At 46.3% G+C, this 21,754-nt stretch overlaps 2 protein-coding genes across 2 annotated transcripts in view; one reads left to right on the top strand and one right to left on the bottom strand.

Annotated features, from left to right (window-relative positions):
* LOC125439661 (keratin-associated protein 5-5-like) overlaps nt 1-21,754 on the bottom strand; it is a 266,942-nt gene that overhangs the window by 208,633 nt on the left and 36,555 nt on the right. The gene's annotated exons all lie outside the window — the stretch shown is intronic.
* Nucleotides 3,978-21,754, top strand: part of LOC125444901 (zinc finger and SCAN domain-containing protein 30-like) — a 45,536-nt gene continuing 27,759 nt past the window's right edge. Inside the window, exons 1-4 of the mRNA XM_048517658.1 lie at nt 3,978-4,314; nt 4,345-4,400; nt 4,952-5,057; nt 8,082-8,152. Coding sequence (XP_048373615.1) covers nt 3,978-4,314; nt 4,345-4,400; nt 4,952-5,057; nt 8,082-8,152 — 570 coding nt within the window. The remainder of the gene's footprint in view (nt 4,315-4,344; nt 4,401-4,951; nt 5,058-8,081; nt 8,153-21,754) is intronic.

Below are 21,754 nucleotides of genomic sequence, written 5' to 3'. Positions count from 1 at the left end.
GATGGGGCATCCCCTTTGGAGTCCATAACTTTGGACCCCCTGAACCAAACCTCACCAAACCTGGGTAGTATCATCAGGAGAATCTCCCAAACAATCCCTGAGAGTTTGGTGCTGCTAGCCTAAAAATGCGCCCCCTGCAGGCCAAAAACAAAAAACACTAAAAATGTAAAAAAACCACAAACGGGGGGGCGGAGCTTTGGACATGCAATGGGGGGGTTGAACCCGAGAAAAAACCCCCCTTACCTACGTCCTTGCACAAGGCTAGGGTGGTGGTGAGATGCAGCCCCCTCCCTGCACTGCAAAGGCCTGGCAAGTGACTGAGATTTGCGGGGGCGGGGGGGGGGGGAGAGGGAGAAAGCAGTGGAGGGTCCGGATGAATCCTCTTGGCAGGGAGGGCATTTGGGTGGGGGAAGAGGGCGCTGGATTGGGGAGGGGGTTGCTTAGGGACAGACCCCCCTCATGGCTTCTCTCAGGGGTGAGAGGCTGGCTGCAGAGGAGGCATCTGGCTGGACAAAGGGAGTGTGTGGCCCCCAGCATAGGGAGAAGGGTGAGCATGGGGACCCCCAGACCCTTTATGTCCTCTGAGGCATGCAAGGCCTGTGCAAATGTGTCTGCAGAGGTCCCCCCTTCATTGTTGAGGGAAAAGACCAGAGTGCAAAGAGCTCCAAGGGGGTTCTCTAGGGGAGGGAAACGAGGCTTCTGGGGCCAACATCCACACTAAGGGTTTGAGCGGGTGATGAAATGTAGGGCCAGGATCTGCAAGTCAGACCCCAAAGGAAGTGTGTGTGTGGGGGGGTGGGGGAGCAGTGAAGGAAGAGTTTCCTTCTCCCCACCCCCTTATTCAAATGCACCCAGTTCCTGAGCCAGAAGGGGCTAGGAACCTCTTGATGCAAAACAAAGAAGCCCCTAAGAAAAGAAGAGCCAAGAATTCAGACCGAAAGAAATGGCCTTTCTAGCTTCTTGAGACTGGGGAGGGGGCTGATGGATCAAGGTGGAGGAGGGAGCCCCCCCCAAGATTTGGGGGGAGCCCCCTTCTACCTCCTCTGTTCTTGGCAGCCTGGCCCCAGCTGGCCTCTCCTTGCATCCACATCAAAATACAAAAATGCAGCTGTCTCCTTTGCTTTTGGGAAAATGGATGAGGGAGAGCCCCCCCCCCTTATAATCACCCTCTCCTTCTCCCTGTTGAATGATTGGCTGTCTGTTTTGTGGGCTGATTTTTCTACTACACTGCATGTGTACAAGGTGGGGGGGGCGGGGTCCCAACAGGCTCCTGGAAAAGATTCACCAGAATCGCAGGACCTCTTCAGGGACAGAAGTGCTGGGTGCTGGATGGAAGGATAGAGTGAAGCCCCCCCCCCCCCCCCCCCCCCCAAAATCAGGCATGCCCGGGAGACAGTCTCAGAGTGAATTCATACAAGGAAAGACTTGGGCTTCAATCTCCCCTCATCACCACAGGCCAGATAGTCCAGTTTTAGCCCTTAATCTGTAGCTGTGAGCATGATAAGTAATTTGATAGTGAATCTGGAATGATCCACTGAAAAGAGTGAAGATCCATTATTTATCCCTCTGTTGTTTCCTTGTGGGGGTGCCACCAAGCGGCAGAACCATGATTTTGGGGGGCCTCTTTGTGGGTGATGATGTAATTTTTGGTTTGATGGCAAGTTCGGGGTATCCCAGGGTTCCTGCAGTGAGGGTAGCAATAAAATTGAAGCCACAAAATTCAAATTGTAAAATAAAATTTTAACGCGGGGAAAGTGAAGGCAGCAGCAACCGCCAGGCAAGGGGCAAGGCCAAACCTGGCAAAAAGCACACTGAACGCAGAAAAAATACAGACTTCTTATAGCAATTTTAGAGGTTACGTCATAGATTGAATCATACAATAACAAGACAGGGCCATCAAGGTTCTTCTTCCGGGACATCCAGATCTTATCTTTGGTGAGGAAAACACCTCTGGATCGTTGTACTTAACATAAATTCTGCCACTGGCTGTGGGCTTCTCCTGGGTGTGTGCGACAATTACTTGGGGCTGTTGTCAAAACGCACAAGGGGTTTGCCTGATTCATTAACAGTCTGCATCCTGTTTCTCTGGGTCCACCTTTTGCAGAAACTAATCTTTTTGTTTCAGGAAGCTTGTGACGTAGACAATGGTTACAAAGAATAATACATTTTACAGCGGGAAGGAGAAACCTTTACAGAAAACCAGAACAAAACCCCAAATTCTACTAACACCATATTTCTAGCAAAACTATATTAAAACAAAATAATTAATGGGGTGCTGTGTGGTTTCCGGGCTGTATGTGGATTTCGGCCGTGAAAGCCTTCGAAAATAATTATTATCTGTCCGTCTGGCTACACCAGTGCAAAAACCATCAGGATCCCTGCTTTGAACCATGCTTTAATGCCGTGGCTGTGCCACAAAACGGTGGATGCCTAATTTTTGCAGGGCACTCTTTGGTTGTGAACATGACCTGTGATTTGGTGGTGAATTTAGTGTGACCTAACACAGAAATTGAAAGGATCTGTGCTTTGGAATTATGTTTTTGCACCGTCGCAGCATCCTGAGGCAGTGGACCAAGGATTGTTGGGTGCTGCCTGTGGAATAAGATATGATCCACTATAAGAGTGTGGGCTTTTTGTATGTGTGGTTTTGTATTCTAAAAATCCTATGATTTCATGAGGATCCACCTAAATTCATCTTCATCTCACTTTTACCCTTTTGACCCTCTTTCAACTAAGCTTCAGCATTTTAATAATTTTTTGATCTACTTCCTCTTTGTAGGACTCCCAAACAGGGTGTGGGTTGGGGAGGGGATTCCTGGGTATACAAAAGAGTTTAGGAATGGAAAGAAAAGGATTTCCTCCACCAACCCCAAACCAACCCTGAGCAAGCTTCTCACCCTCCAGGAGCCATGGAAGGTGGAAATCCCCAGAGCATGATTTAAGGGTGGGGAGAGAAAGAAAGAGGGGGCATGGAGACAGTGGGCACCCCCTGACCCTAACTGCCCCCTCCTCCAATCCATGATATTATGAAACTTTCACAGCTCTTTCCCTTGGGCTCATTCCGCACATGCAGAATAATGCACTTTCAAACTGCTTTCAGTGCTCTTTGAAGCTATGTGGAATAGCAAAATCCACTTTCAAACACTTGTGAAAGTGGTTTGAAAATGCATTATTTTGCGTGTGCGGAAGGGGCCTCGGTCTCCAAGTCAGCTCTGCATATGAGTTTTTAAGGATCTGTTTCTAAAGGGTCATGCCACGCCTGCCCATCCCTTCCCAGCTCCCTTGGCAGAGGCAGTCATGACAGAAGGTTAGATTGTCCTTCCTGCACTGGGTCTGAGTGGGAGGAGCAGTTCTTTTTGGCAGGCAAGAGAGTTACAGGACCCTAGGCAACACAACAGGAAAAATGCAAGAGCTCAGTCACAGGAGGCCTGATGCTCCCCCTCAGCTACCATCTCCCAGATTCTGCGTTACCAATATCCAGGTAAGGCCTAGAAACCCCCTGGGTTTGTTGCCCCCCCTCCCAACTTCCATTCATCCCAGCAACCCTTGTGCCTCAATCCAAGCACAAGCCACATCCCTGATGCAATCCCACTCTGTGCCAGCACAAGATTTACACTTCAGCTACAGTAATAGGAGACCCCTATGCCTGTGGATGGACATATCTCCTGACCCACTTAGTAGCCATCCGAAGACCCTGGAACAGTCTGACTCAAAGTAACATCTTTTAAGAGCCAAAGACAGTTAAATATCCCAAAGGACCAAACAGGCATATTTCAAAAAGTTTTGTATGTAGTACCGTGAAATATTACAATCCACACTTCTGTTCTTATCCACCATGTGTCATCATTCTCTTTTGTTTTCCTTCTGACCCGTTGATATCTGCCTCCTACCCACCCTCACAGAAAGAAGCCTGTCTTCATACCCATGGAAATAAAGGAATCATTTCACAGTCAGAGGTGACCCAATAGAAGAAGAAGATGGAAGAGAAGGAGCTAGCAAGACCTGGACTTGGAAAGAGAGCAAGGAAAGAGCCCAATCCCATCCAAGCTGGGAGTGTTGTTGCATTCTGGGAGAGAGCTGTGCCAGAGGTCTGGGATCAGGAGACCCTGAACTCAGAAGCACTTTGCCGACGCTTCCGACAGTTCCGCTACCGTGATGCCGAGGGCCCCCGAGGAATTTGCAGCCAGCTCCATGAACTTTGCAGTCACTGGCTGAAGCCAGGGAGGCACTCCAAGCAGCAGATCCTGGACCTGGTGATCCTGGAGCAGTTCCTCACCGTCCTGCCCTACGAAATGCAGCGCTGGGTCAGAGGATGTGGGCCGGAGACCAGTTCCCAAGCAGTAGCCATGGCCGAGGGTTTCCTCCTGAGTCAGGCAGGGGAGAAGAGGCAGGCAGAACAGGTGAGGGCTTGTCTTTCCAGGTGTGTCCAATTCAAACTACAATATTTGACCTTCTCCTAAGGCTTCCCTGCCTGATATTTTTAATCATCTGAATGGGAGATTAAAGAAGTTGCATCAGCAGCCCCTTCTTGTGGGGAATTCCTTCTTCCTCCAGCTAGTTCACCAGTGTTGTAGAAAACCCTCCCAGGTCTACTTAAAGAAAGATGCGGAACCTGGGACCAGGTCGGGATTCGTTCCTTGGTGTGGTGGCTAAGAGCAGTGGATTCTACTGTGGAGAATTGGGTTTTATACTGCAATCCTCCGCATGAGCGGGGGACTCCAGTCTGGTGAACCAGATTTGTTTGCCTGCCCCTGCACATGAAGTCTGCTGGGTGTCCTTTGATTAGTCACAGTTCTCTCCAAATTCTCTGAGCCCCACCCACCTCACAAGGTGTTTGTTATGGGGTGAAGAAGGGAACAAGTTTGTAAGATGCTTTGACGCTCTTTGAGATCAAGAAAAACTCTTCTCCTTCTACTCATTCTCTTACTTGTTGCTGTTGTTGCTGTTTCAGAGGTTGGGTCACTCCATGAAGATGGAAGCTATGTTTGAAATACCTTCGTTGGAGGACGGGCAGCTGGACCAGGGCCAGGAATGTCCCCAAGATGCCCTCTCACATGGTAAGGACTCACTCTCACTTGATGGGTTTGGGGCACCCAGTTAATAAAAAGTGCAGAGAAGGGCAACAAGGATGATTGAGGGACTAGAGCGCCTTCCTTATGAGGAGAGGCTGCAGCGTTTGGGACTCTTTAGTTTGGAGAGGAGACATCTGAGGGGGGATATGATTGAAGTCTATAAAATTATGCATGGGATAGAAAAGATTGACAGGGAGAAATTTTTCTCTCTTTCTCACAATACTAGAACCAGGGGGCATACATTGAAAATGCTGGGGGGAAGAATTAGGACTAATAAAAGGAAACACTTCTTCACACAACGTGTGATTGGTGTTTGGAATATGCTGCCACAGGAGGTGGTGATGGCCACTAACCTGGATAGCTTTAAAAAGGGCTTGGACAGATTTATGGAGGAGAAGTCGATTTATGGCTACCAATCTTGATCCTCTTTGATCTGAGGTTGCAAATGCCTTAACAGTCCAGGTGCTCGGGAGCAACAGCCGCATAAGGCCATTGCTTTCACATCCTGCAGGTGAGCTCCCAAAGGCACCTGGTGGGCCACTGCGAGTAGCAGAGAGCTGGACTAGATGGACTCTGGTCTGATCCAGCTGGCTTGTTCTTATGTTCTTAATACTATGGGTAGAGAATTCTGGTTAGGAAAAAAATGAAACGTTTCTTCACCCAAATTATGGTGCTCAATGTTCAATACTTGGGATGTCCGTAAAAGCTGAGGCGTAGCTACAGTGGGGACTCTGGGGACAAATGCCCTGGGCACCCCCTTGTGGGGGGCACAAAGTTGCATGTTCATTTGTGGCTTTTTGTATTTTTTGTATTTTTTCCATTTTTGGCCTGCAGGGGGTGTAGTTTTTAGGCTAGCGGCACCACAATTTCAGGCTATCGTCAGGTGACACTCCTGATGATACCAGCCAAGTTTGGTGAAGTTTGGACCCTCAAAGGGGTGCCCCCATCCTCCATTGTTTCCAATGGGAACTAATTGTACCCTGTTTGTCCGAAAATAAGACTGCCATTTTGAGGGTCCATAACTTTAGACCCCCTGGATCAAACTTCACTAAACCTTGGTGGTATCATAAGGATAGTCTCCTGCTGATACCATCCAGGTTGCTGAAGATTGGTTCAGGGGGTCCAAAGTTATGGACCCTCAAAGGGGTGCCCCCATCCTCCATTGTTACCAATGGGAGCTAATAGTAACCTGTTTCTCCAAAAATAAGACTAGCATTTTGAAGGTCCATAACTTTTGACCCCCTGAACCAAACTTCACTAAACCTGGGTGGTTTCATTAGGAGAGTCTCCTGAAGATAGCCTAAAATTTTGGCACTGTTAGCTTAAACATTGCTCCCCTGACAGGCACCCTCATATTTTCCCCAGGTTCTCTCTTTAAATCCACCCCCTTTGGAGTGGATTTAAAGGGAGAATCTGGGCTCCCTAGATTAAAAAAACATTGCAAGTATTGTTGAAGGCTTTCAAGACCAGATTCAACTGGTTGTTGTGGGTTTTACAGGCTGTGTGGCCGTGGTCTGGTAGATCTTGTTCCTAACGTTTCGCCTGCATTTGTGGCTGGCATCTTCAGAGGTGTATCACAGAGAGAAGTCTGTTATAAATCTGGACACAGAGTATAACAGACTTCTTCTCTCTACCAGACCACGGCTACGCAGCCCAGAAAACCCACAGTAACCAACACTGAAAATGATGCTGTTTGGGGTGGGGGTGGGGAATCTACCCTGAAACAGCATCATGTTCAATGTTGTTTAAAATAGGGAGCCCAGAGTCTCCCTTTAAGGTGAATCTGGGCTCCCTAGTTGAAACAATATTCAAAGTGATCCTGTTTTGTGGTAGATTCTCCCTTTAAGGGGGATTTGAAAGGAGACTCTGGGCTCCCAAGTTTAAACAACATTGAAAATTATGCTGTTCCAGGGTGGATTCCCCCCTTCTCAAACAGCATCTCTTTCAATGTTGTTTAAACTAGAGAGTCTCCCTTTAAGGTGGATTTAAAAGGAGAATCTGGGCTCTTTAGTTTAAACAGCATTAAAAGTGATGCTGTTTCAGAGTGGATTCCCCCCCTTCAAAAAATAGCATCACTTTCAATGTTGTTTAAACTAGGGAGCCCTGGGTGTGTTCAGATTTGTGTGTTGGGGCATATTCTATAATCTGATGGTGACTTTGAGATGACCTGGTGCAAAAAATGTTTGGTCGTGGTGGGGAAGGGAGGTCGCCCATGGGGGGGGGGGGGTCCGCAAAACTCAGATTTTGCCCTGGGCTCCATTTTCCTTAGCTACGCCTCTGCGTAAAAGTAGATTAGAAAATTCATGGAGTCAGCTCCTTACATTGATTACAATAGTCACATCCCTCCTTTTTCTAATTAGGGAGACCCAAGGTAGTTCAAAACAAAAGGCAGACAAATCTCAGCCGAGTTCTTCAGTCTTTTGAATAAACAAAGTCTGCATGTTCTGGTCAGCAGAGCTCCAAGAGTGTGTTTTGTGCTCATGCTTTTTGGGGCCATTTGACTAGGCACTGTGGGAAATAGAGCCCTGGAGGAGGGATGCTAGACTGGGGCGAGCAGGGTTGAGAGGGGTGTGATGCCATGTTGATGTTTCCTGTGGCCGAAGACCCAGATGTGACATCAGTGGATCAGCAGATGCTATGGGCACTCAATTGAGATTACCCTCCATTTCTGGATGTACTTAACTGAATTCTGGTTTTTTGACTTGGTGTGATAGTGACATGCCAGATTATTTTGTTTCTTCCTCCCTGTTTTTCTTCCACCAGCCTGGATTCAAGGGCTCAGCCAGTGTCAGTGACATGCATAGTCCCCCATACAAGGCTCATGGGTACCTTGAGTTTCTCTTCCGCCTCTCCCACTACTCACTAAAAAAGCTGAGCCTCCTTGCTGAGTTTACGTAGGGCAAGTTTTTACAGCCCTGGGAACTGGGGTGCAGGAAGCATGATGGACACCAGCGAATAGAGTAGGAAGTGGAGGCTAATACTCTTTCTTCCCTTTTCCCTCCCTCACAGGCAGTGAAGAAGCAGTGTTGAGCTGTTCTGTTCGTACAGGTGTGAAAACAGCTGCTGCACCTCCAGGCCAGGTATGGGAGATGTGCAAAGGACAGCCGGGGTCCCCGCTCCTTTCTCAAGGGGACTTTCTCCTGCAGTTGGTGCTGAGCAGCCCAAGCAAGAGGCTCTGAACGCCACTCCTTTTGCACCCTGAACCCTCCCAAAATGTCCCCTTCCAGCACACCCTCTCTGCCTGGCATGACCTCCGAAATCTGCCTTTTCTTTCAGTCTCTGGTGTCTTTTGAGGAGGTGGCCCTGTATTTCACAGAGGCAGAGTGGGCACTGCTAGATCCAGACCAAAGAGCTCTTTATGAAGACGTCATGCTGGAGAACTATGGGAGCGTGGCTTTTCTGGGTAAGGAACTTTCACAGGTGCCAGAATCACACATTTCTGCCTTGGGGATTATTCATGAATCAAAATCTTGAACAGTAATATGTTGCGCTGAGGCCCGTTCCACTATTTTCTCCCTTGTGGAAATCTCAATTTGGGACGATGGCAGCATAAATGAGATTCTGCATGAGTTGGAAGAACAACACAAGCTTCCTGGTTTCTGCGTGTCAGCTTAGTCCAGTGTTGTGGCCATCACCCAAACCACAGAGTGGTGTTCTAGCCTTAGGTCAGTGCAGAGCCCTCAGGAAGACTCTGGAAGGGGCCAAATCCTAATTTCTTAGTTGTCAAACCTTAGAACACACTTCCCCTCCAGATGGGATTACAGTGATCCCCTCTGACTGTGATCTGAAGAGCCAGCCTGGTGTGATACGTGAGAGCGATGGACTCTGATCTGGTGAAAAGGGTTTGATTCCCCACTCCTTCTCATGAGTGGTGGACTCTTTATCTGGTGAACTGGATTTGTTTCCCCCTCCTACACATAGAGTTTGCTGGGTGACCTTGAACCAGTCACAATTCGCTGAGAATTCTCTCAACCCACTTTCCTCACAAAGTTTCTGCTGTGGAGAAGAGAAGGTGACAGCAAGCTGTTTTGATACTCCTTAAAGGTAGAGAAAAAGGGGGATATACAAACCAACTCTTCTTCTTTCACTGGTTGGAATTTTGGCCTTTGATCTTGACCAGGTTTCCATTGTTCCTGGGGGAAAAAATCCTCTCCCTTGGATTTCTTTCCTTGCCTATGTTAGAACCATCCCTTTCTCTCTGGCGTGCCAAAGGAGACAGGAATGAAATATAGACTTTGGTGGAGACAGACAAAAACCTCACGTCCGAAGAGAGACTGCAGTGTTTCTCAAGAGGCTTCCAAGAAAGTGTTTTCTTCCCAAATGAGCTGGCTACAAGTGAGGATCATGCACAGTTCTGTGAAGGGAATGATCATGGAATAGCCCTGCAGGATTTCTCCTTCACTTCTTCACAAGTCTCCATTTGGTGGAATCAGGAAGCCGTCTGGAAAAGGAGGGAGGATTTACTTCTGGGCCTGAAATCTGGGATGTTCCAAAGCTCCTTCTGGCTCTGAGCTTAGCTGTGGCTCTTTGGGTCTGTAGTATCCTTCAATATGGGATATTCCAGGGAAAGGTGGGAGCTTACTTAACAAAAGCCAAGCTGGAAGAGGCCAATGGCCCTTTCCTACAGCAGTCACCTAAATGCCGCCTTTAGGGCTCATCAGCCTTCCCCACAACTGGTAGCTCTTTTACAAACCACGGGGTCTGTACTTGAAGTGTTTGGTTTCATCAGTGAAATACTTGTTCCCTCATCCCACAAGAAAATGCTGGAAACCAGTTCTTCATAGTTATCTTCACAAGTGCAATGAACCTCTTTATATAGTGGCAGGACTGGAGATCATGGTAGCTTCTTATGGAGAGCCAGTGTGGTATAGTGGTTAAGAGCAGTGGAATCCAATCTGGAGAGAGGGATTCAAGTCCCTGCTCCTCCACATGGAGCCTGCTGGGTGACCATGGGCTAGTCACAGAACTGTCTCTGTTCCACTTACCTGACAAGGTGCCTGTTGTGGGGAGGGAAAGGAATGTGATTTATAAGCCACTTTCGGGCTCTTTACCGTAGAGAAAAATGAGATGTAAAAATCTTCTCTTTTTCATCATAAAAAGCACAGACTCAAAAGAGTCACATTACAAGTCAAATGTGTATGGTAGGGGAGTGATGGCTTGCCATTTCCTCCCCTTAAAGTGCAAGGGATAGACAGAATTTATTTTTATTATTATTTTATTTGATTTTTATACCGCCCCATCCCCAAGGGCTCTGGATGCGTCTCTGGAAGCAGCGGAGAGGAGTAGCAGTGGAGAAGAGGAGTGGGACAGAAAGAGCTAAGTGGTGCGACCGCACTTGGAGTACTGTGTTCAGTTCTGGTCACATCTCAAAAAGGATATTGAGGAGATAGAAAAAGTGCAGAGAAGGGCAACGAGGACGATTGAGGGATTGGAGCACCTTCCTTATGAGGAGAGGCTGCAGCATTTGGGACTCTTTAGTGTGGAGAGGAGACGTCTGAGTGGGGATATGACTGAAGTCTATGAAATTATGTTGACAGAGAAATTTCTCTCTCACACAACCGGGGACATACATTGAAAATGCTGGGGGGAAGAATTGAGACTAATAAAAGGAAACATTTCTCCACGCAACGCATGATTGGTGTTTGGAATATGTTGCTACAGGAGGTGGTGATGGCCACAAACTTGGATAGCTTTAAAAGGGACTTAGACAGATTTATGGAGAAGTCGCTCTATGGCCGGGGTAGGGAACCTTTAACACTCAAAGAGCCATTTGGACCCGTTTTCCACGGGAAAAGAAAACACTTGGAGCCGCAAATAATTTTTGACATTTAAAATAAAGATAGCACTATATATATAGGATTTTTTTAACCTTTTACTCCGCTCATTCTGAGAAGCGCATGGATGCGCGGGCAAGGATGAAGCCGGCGGCTTGGCCTCGCCGGCCACCGGGAAAGCGCCCACCCCGCTCCAACGGGGTGGGCGAGAGGGGAAGCCCGCGGCGTGGCCCAGCTGACCGTGGGCAGTTGGTGCGCCCGCCCTGCAGACAGCAGGGTGGGCAAGGATGGGGCCGGCAGCTCGGCTCGTGGAGCCACAGTGCAAGGGCAGAAGAGCCGCATGCGGCTCTCGAGCCGCAGGTTCCCTACCCCTGCTCTATGGCTACCAATCTTGATCCTCCTTGATCTGAGACCGCAAATGCTATAGCAGACCAGGTATGTGAGAATAGCAGCATCACCAGAAGGCCATTGCTTTCACCTCCTGCATGTGAGCTCCCAAAGGCACCTGGTGGGCCACTGCCAGTAGCAGAGTGCTGGACTGGATGGACTCTGGTCTGATCCAGCTGGCTTGTTCTTATGTTCTTAATAGTAAACCTGCTGACCTATAGGGTCTGAGTGGGGATAAGGTGGACCAGGAGTTCAGTTGGGGTGGGTGTGGAATATCTGATCAAGAAAATGGTCACCCGTTAATAAGCAGTGCCTGATGGGTGGCTTGTCTTCTTGCCCATGTGCTAACTGGACCTCTTTCTTTCTTACAGCAGCACATGTAGAGGAGATAGTTGGGAGAAACCAGCGGTTCTCTGTGGAACAAGACAAGGATGATGTTTCTGAAGGAAAGGTTGAGGACAGAGACCGACCACCGATGCAGGAGGGAAGCCATGCAGACAAGATGGCAGATAAGCCCGTTCCGTCCCAAGGAGGATGCTTCTGTGAAAGTCCAGTCCAAGAAGTGAGATCAACCGAAACAGGAAGGAATGTACGGCTTCATACTAACCAGAGAATCTGCTCCTGGGGAAACAAAGATGAAAAGAATATCACTCTTATTTCTGAGAGGCAAATTGCCTCAGGAGAGAAATTGTATGACTGCCTGAAGTGCGGAAAGATCTCCAGTCAGAAATCATCCGTTTCATCCCATCAAATTCAATCAGGTGAGGGGGTGTACAAATCATTAGATTGCAAATCGAGGATTTCTGATGCAGCAAGCCTGAATGGCCTTTTAAAGTGTATAATAATGTAGCGTAAAATTTGTGTGTGGATGGAACTGTCAAACCAGTGTCTGACACTATTCGGTTGGGAGGGGGAGTGCCTAGAGATGCTTTTGCAGGTGCTGTACTATCTCAGGGCCTGGCCTTGAGTGTCTGCTGCTGGGACGGGCCTCATATCTGCGTCTAGCACCAACGCAACTCTGGAACGATGCCTGCCGTGCTATGTCAACTATCACCAGGATAATTCAGCAGAATTGCTGCCCTTTGCAGAATATGCATATAATAACACTGTTCACAGTAGCACCGGTAAAACTCCCTTTGAAGTGATCACAGGCTAGTCAAGAAACCCCCTTCCCTTTTTAGGACATCCTGCTGTCGATCCTCCTGAACTTCAGGAATGGATTCAGGTGATTGTGCAAGCCTGCAACCGACACAATGCACTTTCTAGAAAACCAAAAAGTGTTACAGAAAGCAGGCTGATAAATCTCAACTTCCGGTGTCATTGGCTGTGCGGGATCAGGTTTACCAAAAATATGTGTGGTGGGCAAGGTTGTCGTAAACTTGGCCAGAGATATTTGGGGCCTTCAAATTCCATGCAAAATCAACAAGATGACTGTGCAATTGGACCTGCTCAAAAACCTATGTAAAATCCACCCTGTTTTCCATTGATGCCTCCTCAAGAAGGCGGCCCTGCCAGATTCTTGGCACCCTGCCATCCTCCTCCGATTCTGATTGGTGCGGAGCCCCATTATGAAGTTCGAGAAGTGTTGGACTCTCGCATCCATCGTAAATGTCTGCGATATCTGATTTCCTGTACACATTTTCCATCTGGTCAAAATGAGTGGGTAGATGCCCCCCATGTCAGGGCCCCCAAGTTAATTAAAACCTCCCATCAGGTATATCCTGATCATCCTGGGGGAGGACCGTAGGGGAAGTGGAAATGTCAAACCCTGTTAAACCAGTGTCCGACGTTATTCGGTTGGGAGGGGGAATGCCTAGAGCTGCTTTCGCTTTTGCAGGTGTTCTGCTATCTCATGGCCTTTCCGTGAGTGTTATGCTGCAGGGACGAGCCTCATATCTAGGTCTAGCAGTGCTTCTATGTTTCTTTTGGGGGGGTGGGGGGACTTGGGAGATATTATCGTTTGTTTGGTTTCTTTTTCTCAGAATCGTCTTTCTCACGGTACCCTGAAGCCCACCAATAAAATCCTTTAGAAAACCAGAGTGTTTATTGGGTTCTGATCCAGGGAGTCTGAAAGGAACTTCTAGGGAAGATCAGATTTCCTTGTGTGGATTCTAACAGGATTTCTCTTTTTATTCCAGCAGGGGATGAGCAGTGGAATGAGAGTGATGGGGCTGTGCTAAATAAAGTTCAGAATGAAGATTTCGAAGGAATCTTCAGGAATCGAGGTGGACCTATTGAGCAGAAAGGAAGTCACATGCCTGAAAATAGGGATAAACCTATTTCATGCCAACAGCAGGTTTTCAGTGAACTAATTCAAACAGCAGAGGCAGCATATAAGTGCTTGGAATGTGGGATGACCTTCTCCAATCAAAGCCAATATGAGAACTGTCTGCAAATGCACAGTGGAAAGAGGACCCATCAATACTTGGAGTTTGGAAAGAATTATGTTCACAGAACAGAACTACCTAGCCATGTGTTCTGGGAACATAATTATGTCCGCAGAACAGAACTACCTAGAACACATAAAGGAAAAAAAGCTTATAGCTGCACAGACTGTGGCAAGAACTTCTCACAAAAATCAGATCTTTCTCAAACCCATCGTGGGACTCATTCAGTAGAGAATCCATTAATCCACATAGAGAGTGAGAAGGCCTTCTCCGTTATAAAAAATGATAATGGACATCTTGCAAAGCACATTATAATAAGAGCACATAAATGTTTTTGGTGTGCAAAATTATTCAGCTGCAGATCAAAGCTCCTGATGCACCAAAGAACTCACACAAAGGAGAGACCTTTTAAATGCTCAGAGTGTGGAAAGAGATTCACTCAGAAATACACTCTTCAACAGCATCAAATAACTCACACAAAGGAGAGACCTCTTGAATGCTCTGAGTGTGGAAAGAGATTCAGTCATAGTATCACTCTTCAACGGCATCAAATGACTCACACAGAGGAGAGACCTTTTGAATGCTCGGAGTGTGGAAAGAGATTCCTTTGGAACGGCGCTCTTCAACAGCATCAAAGAACTCACTCAAAGGAGAGACCTTATGAATGCTCAGAGTGTGGAAAGAAATTCTGTCTGAGTAGCCTTCTTCAACAGCATCAAAGAATTCACACAGGGGAGAGACCTTTTGAATGCTCAGAGTGTGGAAAGAGATTCATTAGGCGTGGCCATCTTCAACAGCATCAAAGAACTCACACAGGGGAGAGACCTTTTGAATGCTCAGAGTGTGAAAAGAGATTCAGTCACAGTAGCCATCTTAAAAGGCATCAAAGCACTCACACAAAGGAGAGACCTTTTCAGTGCTCAGAGTGTGGAAAGAGATTTAGTCAGAGTGTCCATCTTCAAAAGCATCAAACATCTCACACAAAAGAGAGACGTTTTGAATGCTCTGTGTGTGGAAAGATATTCCGTTGGAATAACGCTTTTAAACGCCATCAAACAACTCACACAAAGGAGAAACCTTTTGAATGCTCAGAGTGTGAAAAGATATTCAGTCACAGTAGCCAACTTAAAAGGCATCAAAGCACTCACAGGAAGGAGAGAGCTTTTGAATGCTCAGAGTGTGGCAAGAGATTCAGTCAGAGTGGCCATCTTCAAAAGCATCAAAGATCTCACACAAAAGAGAGATATTTTGAATTCTCAGATTGTGGAAAGAGATTCCTTCGGAGTGGCACTCTTCGAGAGCATCAAAGAACTCACACAAAGGAGAGACCTTTTGAATGCTCAGTGTGTGGAAAGAAATTCAGTGTGAGAAGCACTCTTCGAGAGCATCAAAGAACTCACACAAAGGAGAGACCTTTTGAATGCTCAGTGTGTGGAAAGAAATTCAGTGTGAAAAGCAGTCTTCAACAGCATCAAAGAACTCACACTGGTGAGAGACCTTTTGAATGCTCAGAGTGTGAAAAGAGATTCAGTCACAGTAGCCATCTTAAAAGGCATCAAAGAACTCACACTGGGGAGAGACCTTTTGAATGCTCAGCGTGTGGAAAGAGATTCAGTCACAGAAGCCATCTTAAAAGGCATGAAAGAACACACAAAAGAGAGACCTTTTGAATACTCAGAGTGTGGAAAGAGATTCAGTCAGAGTGACCATCTTCAGGAACATCAAGGAACTCACACAAAAGAGAGACCTTTTGAATGCTCAGAATGTGGAAAGAGATTCAGTTGCAATAGCACTGTTCAACGGCATCAAAGAACTCACACTGAGAGACTTTTTGAATGCTCAGAGTGGAAAGAGATTCATTTGGATTGACCATCTTGAAGAGCTTCAAAAACTCATGGAAAGGAAAGGCCTTTTGAATACTCAGAATGTGGAAAGAGATTCTGTCATAGGAGCACTCTTTAAGAGCATCAAAAAACTCACACAAAGGAGACACTTTTTGAATGCTCAGAGTCAGAGATCCAGTCAGTGTGGTCATCTTCAAGAGCATCAAAGAACACAGAGGAGAGACCTTTTTAGTGCTCATTGTAAGGCCCCTTTCCACCCTCAGATGATGCACCCCAATTTTATCCACTTCTCATAATAGTTCGAAGAGGACCCCCTGGATAGCAGAAAGTGATTTTTTATGCTCATTGTTTGGAAAGAGATCCACTCTTCTTGGCTAGTTGACTGGTTCTTTTTGTGTTCTTTTCTTCTTCAACCCTCTGATTCTTAAATGGGTTCTTCTTATTCCTATGAGCACATCGTTGGATTTTTGCACTGGAGCTGTTTATTCTTTTTCTGTAAAGTTTTGCTTCATTTTTTTTCTGTAGCAGTACGTTTTCTCACTCATCCATCTTGATTTTTAATTTCATTTGGCTACAAAAATAGCCTTTCCGCAGTTCAAGAGCTTAATTGGTAACCACCCGCCTCTTTTCTTCTTTCTACATTTTCCCAGCCATCTGGGGATTATCAGTTATTTAATCTTCTTTCAAGAATTGTGTCACAGCCCCAACCTTGCTCAAAGACAGGAATGAGTACTTTAAGAGTAGAATTCTAGTTTTATGAAAGGCCAGCATAGGAAAGCTATTACATTTTTTGTCTGAATGGTCGGATTGTTATGAGCAACAGATTATATGTTCCCAGCAGAAATATGTCAGGCCACTCCACTTTGCTACTCAGGCAGGACACAGAATTTCCAGAAAAGAAGGAGGTAGGAGGGGGGAGAGAAGGAGGAGAAAAGCAAAGGTTGTTTTACTCAAACATACACATTTGGAAAGGGAGATAACATACTTGATAACTCTCTTTCTAAGGCTGGAAGCTTGAGAAGGGCCCTGTAAAAACAATGTGGCAGGAAGTGAGCAAAACTAGCAAGGGTTAAAACAGAATGCAAGTTGGCTGCAGTAAAAATTTAACTGGCCTTTCATTCAGAGCCTAGTTGAAAACCCAGCCTAGTTAAAAACCCAGTGGTTCTGTGGCTATTTTAATTGAAGTTTTGATTTGCTATCTTATAATATGCAGTTCAAATGTTTAATTGTTGTTAAAGCACTGAATTTTTCTTTCCCATGTAGTTCCATTATTTGTCTGAAAGCCTATGTGCTACATACACGTCTTTCAATAAATGAAATGAAAATAAACCTGCCAACTTCTCATCTCCCCTGTCTCACTCCTTTAAATGATACATGTTCTTCATACCCCTAGGCAAGGAAGCCGGCCTTGCAATACCTCCTGAAGATTTCTAAGTCATTCTTGTTTTTTATAATTAATAGTAAATGGTTTCTATTGCCAATAAAATATTAGGTTCTTTGAGCATTTTGAAATTGTAATAAATGTTGTTCTGATATTAGTTGCCATTTGGGGGCTTTAGAACAGGAAATAGCGTTGAGACTTTCATGCTTTAGTTAAAGTGTTACTCCTATTGTCTAGCAGCTATCAGCAAGTCAAACGTCCTCTCATTTTGGAGCCTGGGACCCGTTTAGAATTCTGATATGCTGAGTGTGGCTGCAAAATGGCAGCTAGATTAGGTGGAGCAGCCACCAAATGGCTGCTTTAGGGAGCAAAGCCAAAAACGTAGGGGAAGCACAAGTGGATGGAAGAAGAGGGGTAAAAAAATGGGAAGAGGGGGGAGAGAGAATATTTTCAGTTCTGAAAATGTCAACAGCTTTTCTATGCTTTTAATCTATCTATATATATAAAAAGCTAACCGTGTATTTATTACTGATGCTCTAACGCCGAAACGCCTGGACCGATTGCTCCCAAATTTTCACACAACGTGGTTTTCCATTGTGGGCAAGTTTTCAGAGCTTCAGATTGCTGACCTTTACTACCTGAGTCCGGTAAAACTTACTTTTCCCCAAACCCCGCGCCGGACCAAAGAGGGACCACGGTATTGGGGGGGGGGCTGGCTTCCCCGCCTTCGCCACAGCGTGCGCGTTCACAGCAGGTAAAACCGCCTGCTGCCTGACTCGCCCACGAGACACGGAAAGGAAGCATTACCACCAAAGCAGTAAGAAAAACCCGTTACACCTCTCCCCTTCCTCCTCCCTTCCTTTCCTACCTCGCCACCGTACGCCACAGCGAAGCGTGGCCGGGCCAGCTAGTCAATAAATAAAAATCCTACTTTTAAAAATGCACAGTTTATTCTTGGATTGATATCCCATCCTATCCTTGGAGGGCTCTGGGCTGGTTAGAACACAATTCAAACAATCCATAGATATTAAAATATAAATCCACATTTTAAAATAACCAGTTTAAAATGTAAAATTTAAAATGAACGCTGTAATGATAATAACTAATGGGGTAGGTCGAACCGCAGCCAGAATTCACTGTACCCATTCATTCATTGGACAAGGCTGGGGTTGTGAGACATGCATTGCTAACGCCTGGAAGAAGTATTATCTAAACCCAGGGTAATTTCCAGGCTCTCCAGATGTTCAGGAACTACAATTCCCATCAGCCCCAGTTAGCATGACCAATTGGCCATGCTGGCAGGGGCTGATGGGAATTGTAGTTCCTGAACATCTGGAGAGCCGCAGGTTCCCTACCCCTGGTCTAAACATTCAGTGAATGTTCCTTGATGTTACTGGGCTAATTTTTAAAAACTTTTTTTGTTTTCTACCCCGCTATCCACTGGCTAACCATGCGTCTGAGCATGAACCGAATGTCTTTTGATCACCACTGAGGAACCACAGCCAGACTTTACACATCTGGATGAGCACAATCTTGGGAAGACCGAGCTTAACAGGGAGAACATGAAACCTTTGGGGAAAAATTAAGAATATTCAGCAAGAGGAAAATAAGGTTTTAATACTATTGTCCTTTCTCCTTTGTGAATATAAATCTCTAATGGAACGGAGGAAGCAGAAGTCACGTGGAAAGAAACTATAGCATAAGAACATAAGAACAAGCCAGCTGGATCAGACCAGAGTCCATCTAGTCCAGCTCTCTGCTACTCGCAGTGGCCCACCAGGTGCCTTTGGGAGCTCACATGCAGGAGGTGAAAGCAATGGCCTGCTGCGGCTGTTGCTCCCGATCACCTGGTCTGTTAAGGCATTTGCAATCTCAGATCAAAAAGTTCAAGATTGGTAGCCATAAATCGACTTCTCCTCCATAAATCTGTCCAAGCCCCTTTTAAAGCTGTCCAGGTTAGTGGCCATCACCACCTCCTGTGGCAGCATATTCCAAACACCAATCACACGTTGCGTGAAGACGTGTTTCCTTTTATTAGTCCTAATTCTTCCCCCCAGCATTTTCAATGAATGCCCCCTGGTTCTAGTATTGTGAGAAAGAGAGAAAAATTTCTCTCTGTCAACATTTTCTACCCCATGCATAATTTTATAGACTTCAATCATATCCCCCCTCAGACGTCTCCTCTCCAAACTAAAGCGTCCCAAACGCTGCAGCCTCTCCTCATAGGGAAGGTGCTCCAGTCCCTCAATCATCCTCGTTGCCCTTCTCTGCACTTTTTCTATCTCCTCGATATCCTTTTTGAGATGCGGCGACCAGAACTGGACACAGTACTCCAAGTGCGGTCACACCACTGCTTTAGGAATGAAAGGAAGAAGTCAAGCAGTTCTCTGTGAAACGTACCGATCTTTATATAGAACTGTATAGAGGAGACCTGTATGCTGGCTGTCCAGAATCTGAGAGAAACCTTCTTGAATAATATGCCTGGCGGAAGGTTTTTTTCCTTTTTCATTGTGCTTTTTTGCACAATTTGATACTTGAATTCCACCTAAGATAAGCCCTGCAAGGAATTGAAGCTCCTCTTCCAACCTCTGCCAGCCTGTTTATCCACCTTCCGCTTTAAGAAATTCTCACAGGCACTGACGACATGCTGTCAGTCATCTTTTTTTCACAACCGGAAATGCCAGGACTGTAAGGGCAGAGACTGAGAGACCCATCTGAATCTCTCTCATAGGCAACTTATGTATCCGGTAGAATATATTCAGTTTTATCTTCATTGCGAAATGACAGCATAGTTTCTTTACTATGGTTTCTTGAAACCTTTAAGCCACAAAATCTTACTGGTCTGTAAGGTGCTACTGGACTTCACTCTAGCTTATTTACACAGACATCCCAAAGGAAATTCCTCCCCCAAAATGAATCAAGCTGTGTTTTGTGTTTCTCAATTTGAAATAAAAGCCCCACATTCAGTTGAAGAGCTTAGCTTTGATGTATTTGTTCAAAGAAAAATGACTGGATGAAATATCTCAACCACTCGTTAACCCCCAAGTCTTATTGCGATTAATTCAATTTACTTTCTGGGAAAAACACGCAATCTTGCAATTTTAACATAGATTTTTCACACCCTTTCACAATGTTATTCCAGACACACCTCCACCTTTCCAAGATGTCTTCCTGCTGTCCTTCATCCTGCGCTGTCCCATCCTGCCCCCAACTGTGCTGTTCATGCTTCTCCAATCCATGCTGTGGTGGCTCAACTTCAGCCCATAGCTTGGGCCTCACCAGGAGGGCCAACGTGAGCTGCATCAACCAAATCACACCATCTGAAGTTCTGATCCAGCCACCTCCTTGCATTGTTACCATCCGAGGGCCCATTCTTGCTGCCATTTGTGAACCTCTTCGTGTGGGAGGGTGCACGGCCTGTGGTAGCTGCTGTCCCTCTTGCGGGTGAATGTGCAGTTCTCCCTGTTAAGCTGGGTCTTCCTAAGATTGTGAATGCATGGAACGGATTGATGACATCACCGATTTGACACAGAGGGTGTTTCCGCACTACAAAAGGGAGTGAAGGTCGACTCGGTTCCCTTCAATGGGGGGCGATTCCTGGCTGTCCGCACAGCAACTTCCTTGGCCCCCTGGAACCGAGCTAAGTGGGCGGGTACCTGTTTCACTCCTCGATCGTGATTGGCGCTTGTGTTACGGAGGGAAACGGGAACGTTCTTTGTTTTTTTTTTACAGTTTCCGTACGTCGCAGCTACGTAGCATTGACACGCTGAACTACTTCCGGCGTAGTCGGAGCTACGAAGCTTTGGCCAAAATTTTTCAGTCAGTGATTTCTCCTCGTCACTTTGAAGCGATCTTCGATATCGTGAGCTTGGCGGATAGGGAAACTGTATTAAAAGCCACACTTCTACCGAATACGACTCTCCGCTTCTGCGCATGCGAGCAGGCGGCTCTGATTGGTTGAATGGATGCGATTAATGCGTTTACGATCGTCCGCATTTGAAAGCTTGACGATATCAACCTTGTTCCACCAGGTCGAGTTCATAACTGCGACAGGGATGTCAGCGGTTCAGCTGAAGGGAACAGAGACAGAACAGCGATAAGGCTCGGTTGTAGTGCGGATACACTGAGTTGAACCTGAGTAGAAACCGGTACAACACAGTAAGTGCGGAAGGTCCCAGAGAGTGCTCATCGATGGCCCAGTTTCATCCGGGAGAGAAGTGACCAATGGAGTGCCACAGGGTTCTGTCCTGGCCGCAATGCTATTCAATATTTTTATCAATGACTTGGATAATGAAATAGAAGGCATGTTAATCAAATTTGCAGATGATATCAAATTAGGAGGGGTAGCTAATACCTCAGAGGACAGGGGTAGGATTCAAACTGATGTGGACAGATTAGGAAGCTGGTCCAAAACTAACAAAATGAATTTCAACAGAGATAAATGTAAGGTTCTAAATTTAGGCAGAAAAAATGAAACGCACACATATATGTTGAGTGACACCTGGCTCGAGAACAGTAAATGTGAAAGGGGTCTGGGAATCTTAGTAGACCACAAACTGAACATGAGTCAGCAGTGCAATATGGCAGCCAAGAAAGCCAATGCAATTCTGAAAGAAAGCCCTTTCCTAGTTGTGCCTTCTGTGGGTTGGGGGAGTGAATTAGGTGAGGGTGGATTTCCCCCGTTTTTGGGTCAGCGTTGCAACCCCACTCACACCCCAATATCTCCCTCTCACAGAAACCACTGTCTGCACTCAATAAATTGATGATTTCTACAGAATCAGCGCATCGTTTCCAAAGGCATGAAATTCCAGTGGCCCAGTGCAGATTGCAGGAGTTTGTGGGTAGGGGTCCCCACTGCTTTAGCCCCCCTGTGTTGAGAGCTATTCTATCTGCTCCCCATGTCTGCTCC

Source organism: Sphaerodactylus townsendi, linkage group LG01 (assembly GCF_021028975.2).
Source record: "Sphaerodactylus townsendi isolate TG3544 linkage group LG01, MPM_Stown_v2.3, whole genome shotgun sequence".
Lineage (NCBI taxonomy): Eukaryota > Metazoa > Chordata > Lepidosauria > Squamata > Sphaerodactylidae > Sphaerodactylus > Sphaerodactylus townsendi.
The sequence above is the reverse complement of the archived record's forward strand: the minus strand, read 5'-3'. Positions and strand labels throughout refer to the sequence as shown.